Raw genomic sequence first — 11,111 nt, forward strand, 5'->3', positions numbered from 1 at the left:
AGAGTGTATATTAGTTTCAACAGAGGTTGTTTCCCTCTGTATTATTTTACTCTTGTATTAACTCAAGTTTTGCATAACTTGAGTAAACACCACTATAACAAATTGTTTATAGTGGATTGATTGGAGTTAGTCTTGTGGATGTAGGCCCACTGTCGAACCACATAAATAATGTTTGCTGATCTCTTGCATTATCATTCCGTTATTATTCTGTGGAGTTTGTACAATCGTTAATTCAAGGGTGTGTTCATCCCTAACAAGTGGTATCAGAGCCAGGCTGACGGTAATTCGATTCTATTCACTGACGTTTTTTATTTGAAGATTGTTGTGCAATTTTAATGGAAGGTACATGCAGCAGAATGATAAGTATAAATGGTAGCAATTGGTTGCTTTGGAAAGGCAAGATGTTAGACATTCTTTACTATAAATATATGTATGCTCCAATTGAAGGTGACACAGCCAAGCCAAAGGAGACTTCAGATGCAGAGTGGAAGAAATTAAATTTACAAGTAGTTGGTCTTATCCGGCAATGGGTGGATGACAAAGTATACCATCATATTTCCGATGAAACCAATGCTTGTGAATTATAGAAGAAGATGACAACAAGATACGAGCGAAAAACAGCCGTAAACAAAGCCTTCTTGATTCGACAACTTGTTCACTTGAAGCTTAAGGACGGTGTTTCAGTTTCCGACCATCTGAATGATTTTCAGAGTATCATAAATCAATTGACCACTATGAAGATGACTCTTGATGAAGAGCTACAAGCTTTGATGCTCTTGAGCTCTCTACCAGATAGTTGGGAAACCTTGGTGGTGTCCTTGAGTAACTCTACTCCCGATGGCAAGATGACCATGGAGCAAGTCACAAGTAGCATGTTCAATGAAGAAACCAGAAGACAGGCTACTGGGACAGACAGTGCACAAGCTCTTGCCACTGAGAACTAGAGCAGAAGCAAAAACAGAGGTTTCAAGAGTCATGATAAATCCAAAGGGAGGTCAAAGTCAAAAGGGAGGTCCATTGAAAGAAGAAAATGTTATCATTGCGGCAAGGAGGGTCATATGAAGAGAAATTGCTATGCTTGGAAGCGAGAACAAAACTAAGCTGACTATAGCCAAAGAAAAGATGATGAAAAGAATACAACTGCCACTTGCTCGGGGCAAGATGTGGTAGTTCTATCTTATGGCGCTGGGGATTATTTGCATGTTGCGGGTAATGATGAGGAGTGGGTTGTAGACATCGTTGCCTCTTACCATGCTACTCCTAACAAGGAGATCTTCACATCATACAAAGCAGGTGACTTTGGTATGGTAAGAATGGGTAACACTAGCAACTCGAAGATAGTTGAGGTTGGTAACATTCGTGTTCAAACCAATGTTGGGTGTACATTGATTTTGAAAGATGTTCGACATATTCCCGGCCTGCGTCTCAATCATATATCTGGGAATATTCTTGATAAAGAAGGGTATGAAAGTTACTTTGGCAAAGGAATTTGGAAGCTCACCAAGGGATCTTTGGTGGTGGCTAAAGGCAAGTCTTGTTGTTCATTATACAAGACCACGTACGAAGGTGTGTCGTGATGAGTTGTTCGCTGTGGAAGATAGTTCATCTCCAAATTTATGGCATAAAAGGCTGGGTCACATGAGTGAGAAAGGGCTGTAGATTTTGGCAAAGAAGTCGTTCATTCCTATTGACAAAGGTAAAGCTCTTAATCCATGTGAACATTGTTTATTCGGGAAACAACATAGAGTTTCTTTTGCAACGTCTTCACAAAAGAAATCTACTGTTCTGGAGAGGGCCTACTCAGATGTTTGTGGACCTATCAAATTCCAACCTTGGGTGGCAATAGATATTTTGTCATATTCATTGATGATGTATCAAAGAAAGTGTGGGTCTATCTATTAAAGACAAAAGATCAAGTCTTTGATATCTTTCAACAATTCCATGCCATGGTTGAAAGAGAGACTGGAAAGCAGTTGAAGTGTCTCCACAGTAACAACGGAGGAGAATATACTGTGAAGAAATTCAGAAGCTTTTGCTCAGAGCATGGAATAAGGCATGAAAAGACTGTGCTAGGTACCCCACAACACAATGGTATTGCGGAGAGGATAAACCGTACCATTGTAGAAAGAGTTAGATGCATGCTCAAAATGGTTGGATTACACAAGTCATTTTGGGGAGAGGCCACTCTAACGGCCTGCTATTTAATCAACCGTTCACCTTCAGTTTCTTTGGGTTTCAACATACCGGAGAGAGTATAGAGCGGAAGAGATGTCTCATATTCTCATCTGAAGGTATTTGGGTGCAAGGCTTTTGCATATGTTCCAAAGGAGAACAGGTTGAAGCTTAATGACAAGGCACTTCCCTATATTTTTCTAGGTTATGGAAATGAATTTTGGATTCAGGCTATGGGATCCAATCAAGAGGAAGATTGTCAGAAGTCGAGATGTGGTTTTCTATGAAGACCAATTCTATGGTGATGCAGATAAACCTAAGAAGTCTAAAGCTGCGATTGAAGATATAGTTGATTTATCTTCCAGTCCTTCTCAGCATACTCCAGACGAGGAAGTTCTGCATGATGCACCAGAATTGACTCCCAATAATGAGCCAGAGCTGCTTGATAATGATGAGGATACTGAGTAGGGGGAGCATCCTCATGATCAGGAAGATTCAAGATCTCAGGTTAGAAGATCTACTAGAGAGGATAGATCATCATCCAAATATCCTACTTTAGAATATATTCTGCTTACTGGAGAGGGGGAGCCTGAGAGTTTCCAAGAAGTACAATCTCATAAGGATAAAATCTGCTGGGTAAAAGCCATGCAAGAAGAGAATAATTCTCTGCAGAAAAATGATACCTATAAGTTGGTAGAACTTCCGAAAGGCAAAAAAGCACTAAAGAACAAGTGGGTGTTCAAGCTGAAAAGGGATAGCAGTGGAAAGCTAGCAAGGCACAAAGCACTATTAGTAGTTAAAAACTTTGCACAGAAGAAGGCAATGGAGGTCATTCCTTACTCCTCAGCTGTTGGGAGTCTTATGTATGTCATGGTGTGCACACGACCAGACATTGCACATGCTGTAGGTACTATAAGCAGATTTCTCCCAAATCTAGGCAAAGACTATTGGGAAGCTATGAAATGGATCTTAAGATATCTGAAGGGTACTTCCAAGTTATGCTCAAGGGTGAAGCATATTGATGTGAGGTATCATTGACTACGTGAGGCGATAGACAAGAAGCAAAAGAAGCTTGAAAAGATCTATACAAAAAAGAATCCTCTGATATGTTGACTAAGGTGGTTCTGACTGTGAAGCTTGAGCTATGTTCCTAGTTAGCCGATTTAAACTTCCTGTGAGTGGAGTTAGTCATGGCTTGCTCCTGTAAGTAGTGAGGGGGAGATTTGTTGGCTGCCGACAAGGTTTTTCCCTACTTAATATAAGATTTTGATTAAACAAAATGGAGCAAGTCCTACAAAGATTTATTTAGATGGTTCTCCATCCATCTAGAAGGTTTTCTATAAAGATTTATCTAGATGGTTCTCCATCCATCTAGAAGGTTTTCTATAAAGATTTATCTAGATGGTTCTCCATCCATCTAGAAGGTTTTCTATAAAGATTTATCTAGATGGTTCTCCATCCATCTAGAAGGTTCTTTACAAAGATTTATCTAGATGGTTCTCCATCCATTTAGAAGGTTCTCTACAAAGATTTATCTAGATGATTCTCCATTCATCTAGAAAGTTCTCAATTTGTCTTCATCATCTAGATGGTTCCAACTTGGGGGCTAAGTTCATCATCTAGATGGTTTTAACTTTGGCTATAAATAGCCAATGGGCCTTATGCCTCAAACATGATTGATGATGATTAACAACAACACACGAGAAGAGAAGCCAGGAGAGGAGAGAATTAAGAAAAGAATGTTTTAATACACCACTGAGAGTGTATATTAGTTTCAACAGAGGTTGTTTATCTCTGTATTATTTTACTCCTGTATTAACTCAAGTTTTACATAACTTGAGTAAACACCACTGTAACAAGTTGTTTATAGTGGATTAATCAAAGTTAGTCCCGTGGATGTAGGCCCACTGCCAAACCACGTAAATACTATGTGTTGATCTCTTGCATTTATCATTCCATTATTATTCTGTGGAGTTTGCACAATCATTGATTCAAGGGTGTCTCCATCCCTAACAAAATTGACACTGTCAAAGGAGGAGATCGACTTTCCCTCTTAACACTATGGAAGCTAGCATAAAGCATTTGCACTAGTGTCTAAGCAGATATTCATATATCCACTAAAAGAATTACTCTGATTATTGTTGGAGATCATGTTATCTACAACATATGCGACTTAAATATGCATCATCAATCGATTTACCATGATCCAGTCCATACATATTTCATCATTAAATTTGGGGAAAAAAAAAAAAAGGTTGGGGGGGGGGGGGGGGGGGGAATTCTGAGATAGATCGATGTGAAACATTTGTTTTGACAAAAGTGTGAAGGGGGATGTCATGAAAGTTTACTCCTTTTAAGTCATATATAAGCACATGCAATGAAATCTCTCGTGTTAAAACTTGTCGAAATTAAAGTGTCCTCAAATTCTTGTTTTTAGTTAATGAACTTGTCACATAATTCATTTGATCTTTCTTATGCAACAAAAAAACGAATTAGAAACATAAGTGATTTGCTATAGATCGACTGTCAAAGGAGTATTGTTTATAAAAAATCATTAGTTTAAGCAGAAGCTAAATTATTCACTAAACCCTCTTCAATTAAGTAATTATTAAATTCTTTCACTAATTCACTGCCTCTGCTACTATTATAAACCCTACTTCTATGGTAAACAATGTCTTTTTCGAAGTAATTATAGCTAGCACTATACTAATTAAACTATTAAAAGGATTTGACAACTTGGGACTATGCCTATTTAACATATCCAAATGCTAACGAAAAGAAATGCATGCCACAGCCCTGATGACACAGTCATCAGTGTGTAGATATCAAAAATAAATAAAAATCCAATATGGGGTAAACCATAATGCATAAAAAATAAAAAATAAAAATCTTCAAAAAATAATCTTCACTAATACATATCTTTTAATTGTTGGCTGTACGTAGTTTATCATTTTTTTAGATGAATTTGTTAACATCTGAACTCCAAAAAATAGCAATGATTTTGTGATTAAACAATTGAAAATTGATATAGTTCTAACTTCTAAGATGGATAATAATGGACTGCAAACTTCAAGTTATTCTTTTCAACATAATTCTTGTTGCAGCCATGTAATTAAACAATAACCTATACATGCATATAAACAACCATAGGGTGATAATAAACTCGATCAATAACAAGATCTGTGCGGGGGAGGGAGAATATATATGGAAAACCTAGCACTTCTACTTTTCTTAATTGTGCATCGGTATGATAATCGAGTAACTAATTAGTTCCTATGGCCATTAACACTGAATTAATTACTACAATTATGTGGAGTATTATATATCATTGTAGTAATTAACAAGTTAATTAATTATTAGAAAGACGCAATCACAAAGTTCTGATTGGTAATTTGATGTCATCAAGTCTTCAGTTTCTTTAATAAAACAATCAAAAACTATTAAAAAAAAAAAAAAAAAAACCTCCAAGCTATTATAAGGGGTACGGTTGAGACACAAATATCGAAGTATCAATTATATCATATTAATTAGAGACTGTAATTCTGCATATGCTTACCTGGTTGGCATCATGATAAAAAATCCATAATAAATCTTTTAGAGAATATAAAAATCGCTAATCTTTATAATTAGTGGCTGCCAAATAAACAATACGAACAGGAACAGAAAAAAGAGTAGTGACATTATATAAATTTAATGCAAGTCTGTATCTGGAAAGAGGTCCCAACACATGAAGAAGCAAATGGAAAGTTCACTTTATTTCTTTCCAAATTTGGCCACAAATATAATCACAAGCTTTAGTGTTATTAAAATATCTGAAAATCCTCACACTGATATTCATAAGAAAGAAGCTGACCTATCTGCATCATTTATATATATATGCAATCAAACACCATACATAAATTTGAAGAAACCCTTGCAAATCCAACCTTCATGGGAACTTAATCCCTTATTTTACAAATTATTCAAAACCCACATAAAAGCTACACCAAATCACATATTAGAGCTAGAGTTTGGAGAAAGAAATGTAATTAATTACTTACTTATCTCCAAACAAGTAACCGAGAGATGAATCTCCACCTGGTACGGATTTGACTTTTGTTGATGGACGATCCTGATCATTTCATATGTAATTAAGAAATGGTGCAAATGCATATATATATATATATATATATATGAAAATTAATTAACAAGAAGTACTACTTACAGTTATGAAGTTTCCTGAATTTTGGCCTTCAGCTCGGTGGTAGTTGTTTGAAACTTTATCTTTCTCTGAAGGAGGCTTCTGATCTGTGATGGTGTCGACACCATATGGAGGAGGGTTGACTGTTCTTGGTGGAGGAGCTGCGCTTGGTTTCTCATCGGAGCCAAAGAGGTAGCCCAACGAACTTTGCCCGCCGCCAAAGCTCCCACCTCTGCTCATGGCTACCAGCTGCTTAATTCTAAGATCTGTTGATAAAGCAATTAAGAAGAAAAATAATTGACAAGCGGCCGGAACAAGGGGAGAGAACCCTAATATATAGAGCCTACTGGCTGCTGAATGCTCATCATTTAGTTGTATGTATGTATGTATGGATGGATGGATGGATGATGCAAGCCATGTTTGTGGATTGCTAGCTGTTGATGATGATGATGATGATAATGATGGAGCTAATTTGCCTAAGTGGTCTTTATGTTCATCATGAAACAGTGAGACCAAATGTTTACAACATGCTTCATTAATTAATGGTCGTCCTATGTAGTAATTATTAAATGTACCCATCATATGGCAATGGTGGAAATTCTAAAACATTATTTCTTTCGTCATGCGGACGAAAATCACAGTCATAAACACGTACAAATATCGTATGTGTATTAAACCATGAAATTACATTAATTAATTGATAATTATCTCCTTTAAATTACACACCCTCCAAAAAATTACTGAAAGCTTTTGCAGACTAGATTCCTGATAACAAAAAGAGTTTACCTTGGGTGAAAAAATCATTGGAATTTTTTTGTTAAAAAATAAATAGTTGAGACTTCCAATGAAAAATATAGAAATATTCTCTCCTAATTTTGTAATCTCTACCGTTTTTTTTTTTTTTTTTTTGAACTGAAGATCTCTAGTAAAATTTTTTATTGGCCTGAGGCAAGCCAAACTTTCAGTCCACTTTTTAAGGCCATATAAGATTTGTAAAATATCAAGAAACACCTAACGAATTTCTAAAAACATGTATTGATCCATGAGAGAACGCGAAGAAAGAAGCAAAGAGTTGTACTATTATGGTATACTTATTATTGATATAGTGACCACATGTCAAGCTCCATAAGAAGACTAAAAATAAGACAAGGTTAAAAAGGTCCACAAAAGGCTTCGTAAAATCACCTCTAATGCTTAAGTCAGTAAGGATAGGAGATGATGAGGTAAATTGACCGAGAATAAGTAAGAGTATACGAATGTGTATTTTGTGAAAGGTCATACCCTCCTTAATTATATAGGCTTGACGTTCTTGCCTCTCTTTTGTAAGGCTTTGGGGACTCAGAAAAATGTTGTTGAGGGAGTTCGTGATTCCCCTGCGAATATTAAGAGTGGCGAAATGGTTATCTAACCTAGCGAGAGGGGAATTAGCGATCATGTGTCCTATCAAGGCATGGGTGTTACCTGGTCCTAGACCAGGGTAGGTCCTTAGGCCAGATCAGCAGGCTTCTCCTTGACCCGCTGGACCTAGTGTCCTTAATAGCTTGGCGGACCTTCGGCAGTGGGTAATTCAAGTGTCTTCGGACCATAGGAACACTAAGGTAAACGTGCCTTATGAGCCCTTCACTGGCTGGGTATACTAGTAGCCCCCAATTCCTTATTCCCCCAAAAAAGTTACAAAATATTTAATAGAAATATTATTTAGTATTTTCTTATCCTTCTCCTATACTTATCCATCTTCATCTTTTGAAAATCAACCTTTAAATTTGTAATACCTACATAGGGGAAGGTGTATGACCACCACCTTATGTGTTGTGCCAACGATGACTTGTTATTGTTTGCCTTCGACATAATGGACCGTTCGGATGTTCTTTGAATATTGAGAAATATACATAATTTAGTATTCTTTTATCATTCTTCCATCACTCGTCCATCATTCATTTTTAAAAATACCTATTAGATCGGTTTGTAAGACCTATAGAGGTAAAGGTGTGAGTCCTACTCACATATCCCCACTAGCTAGCTAGGGATCCCAACCGTCCATTGATTGAATAGTGTCACCCGTTCTTTCCACCCCGTGCTTGACACAACACCCGTCGGGTGGGCAACTGAAACAATCATTACTTTACCTTAGGGCTACAGTACTTTAAGCGAGCTAAGTAGGTTGTTTGTCCCCTCTCACGCGCCTATGCTAACTCCGCCTATACATGGGTGAGTTCTCAACCGGTGGGCCTTAATTAAAGGACGGTGCGGGGCAGCTAATTAAAGGACGGTGAAGGGCAGCTATATCACTAAATTAGCACACAGGATCAATGTGTACGTACATTTGATGAATGAGTCTGCAATAATCTTACAAAATGGGCAGAACATAAGTTGGTTGAATGTCAAAATCAGGTAGGCTCACTCAGCCTTACCGAGCAATTAACCATAATTAATTAGGATTAGTGGTGTCGATTCCATAATTAGTAAATAGTTAACGCTAATTAACCCTTGTTTAGAGAAAGATTAACTTCTTAGCCCAACAGATTATTACTGTTTTTTCTTTCTCTTTTTGCATAAAATATTATTAATTAGCTAATAGAGATTTACGTACACGTAGGGCTCATTTGACTGGCCACTTTGGCATCTGATGCAACAGGAGTTGGTGATCATAACTGACAATCTAATCAAGCTAATTTGAACTCGTCGTGCAACTTTGATGGTAACTCATCATAAAATAGTACAATAAATTTATTTCATTTGGGTGTACTTTTTTTTTTCAAAGCTTTGGGTATACTTTAACCTATAATAATATAAGAGCAATATTGGACTAATTTGCTACTAAACATTAGCAAATTAAAAAGCTAAAAATAATTTGCCCAAGTTTTTTTATTTACTCTCTCTCTCTCTATGTGCAGCATATGCCAGCATGTGGACTTTTGGCGACGAGCGTGGTTAGAGAGAGAAAGATTAGTTAAAATAAAAATGAACATAAAATTATTAAAAATATTATTTTAATATAATGGAAAAAGATTTAGATAACGAAATGTGTAATGCTTTTTTGAAAAGTGGGTAATTAAATAAAATAGAAAAAAGTAAAATTTAAAGCTAAAATTTGACTAAACCTCTTGCATAATCAAATTCTAGTGCTCTTACTGTCATCTGTCACGACAGGCTCACGTGGCTTGGACCTCAATCACTTTGGCTTAAGAGCTAAAGCAAGGTTTAAATGGGGTTAAATCAAGGATAATAGGAAACACAAAAGCTCAAAATAATAGCTTGGTTGGCCCTGCTGTTGCAATTGGAATCATTCCACAGAAATAAAGTTGTTCAACACATGTACATATAGTCGACATAGGTCGGTTGCATGGAATCTTGTAGGCCAATTAAATATCCTTTAAACTAATATTTTATTATGACACGTACGTGCAGTACTGCTCATATAACAAATAGTTGAATGTGCTATTATCTTCTGTTAGACTATGACCTATATATATATATATATATGGCTATGGATACTTAATATAAATATATATGGTTTTTTTTTTTTTTTTCTAATAAAAAAGAAAGCCGGAGGAGGCTAACTGTAGTTATTCTACCCGGACATAATGACCATAGTAGTCCCTGCTCGTTGGGAGTAGCACAGGGCCTAGACGGTATGAATTGCATGCGCTCTCTCAAGCCCGATTAAGCCAAAGCTTGACTGAGCTCTATCAAAACATCAGTGAAACTCAAGGCAGATAATACTAATATTGTAGTACGTACTCATGTCCCATATTAAAAAGAAGATGAATAACTCAAATAGAGTAAATACTAATTTATAAAGATAATTATGAGTGCTAAGCCTAACATTGCCTCGTTACTATGTAAAATTGGGCTTTATAAAAAATTTTAAGAAAACTTCAAATTGACTAGTTCTTTTGGGGTAATAGTGCATATATAGTTAGAAGTTTTTCCTATGTTGTTACAAATACAATTGAGGATTCTCATTTCAGGAATCAAACTCTCATCCTAATGCATAGCCAACCACTTTGGAGATTCCCTTAAAATCACTGAATTACTACGTACCTTTGATGATATAAATATACAAGGTTAAATGTGTAAGACTATAATATAAATGATTACGACTATCATTTTTTTTTTTTATGAGTTTAAGTTTTTTAAATAAATGATTCTAGGTTTGAATCTTGTTTTCATCGTTCTCTTTCCATTTCAATTAAATATTTTACGTGTAAATGAGCGGTAATTTAACAAAATGTAGGTAGAAACTTTGAACTGGGGTCCTGGAAAGTTGGCAGAGATTCAACAAGTCATGAAAATGTGGAGGGCTGATGAGGAATTTAGTGCCCGTATGTCTGAGGCTCTTGCAATAAGTGATGAAAGAGCAAATATGATGGGTGTGGCCCTCAAAGGACATAGAACTGGCAAGCAAGGTGTCTCCAGGACACTGAAAAGATGATCAGTGTGGGCCTTGAGATGGTTGTAAATAGTAAAGTCTATTCTGTACTTTTTATGTTCATGGAGTTTCCTGTGGTGATAACCTTACAAGTTTCAGAAAAGAACTGATCTGGAATCAAAGCTGTCCATGCCTTTTTCAGAAAACCAATAATCCCATTAGAAAAGCCAGCTGCTACAGATTCTGCTGCCATATCTCTATCTCATATTCTCTAGCTACTCGGTAGACAGTAGATTAATTGGTAGACCTGAAATATTGCTTTCAAGTCATATCTTTAATGAAAGAACACAAGAAAAGCAAACAATGTCCTTGTGCTGATCGATTATA

General features: G+C 36.3%; 1 protein-coding gene across 1 annotated transcript; it reads right to left on the reverse strand.

Moving 5' to 3' along the window:
• Positions 1-6,072: 6,072 nt before the first annotated feature.
• On the reverse strand, positions 6,073-6,853 carry SP1L5 (SPIRAL1-like5). The gene is made up of 2 exons (XM_059588195.2): positions 6,377-6,853; positions 6,073-6,283 (listed from the first exon to the last, which is right to left on the reverse strand). The coding sequence occupies exons 1-2, from the start codon at positions 6,590-6,592 to the stop codon at positions 6,209-6,211; spliced, it is 291 nt and encodes a 96-aa protein (XP_059444178.1). The 5' UTR covers positions 6,593-6,853; the 3' UTR covers positions 6,073-6,208.
• Positions 6,854-11,111: the final 4,258 nt, after the last annotated feature.

This window comes from Corylus avellana, chromosome 3, assembly GCF_965113065.1.
Source record: "Corylus avellana chromosome 3, dhCorAvel1.hap1.2, whole genome shotgun sequence".
NCBI lineage: Eukaryota > Viridiplantae > Streptophyta > Magnoliopsida > Fagales > Betulaceae > Corylus > Corylus avellana.

What these genes read in the sequence shown, in the direction of transcription:
- SP1L5 (XM_059588195.2), bottom strand. Translation starts at nt 6,592, where the DNA reads ATGAGCAGAGGTGGGAGCTTTGGCGGCGGGCAAAGTTCGTTGGGCTAC. An exon ending in ATTCAGGAAACTTCATAACT is followed by an intron (nt 6,284 to 6,376) that starts GTAAGTAGTACT and finishes TGAAATGATCAG; the next exon opens with GATCGTCCATCAACAAAAGT.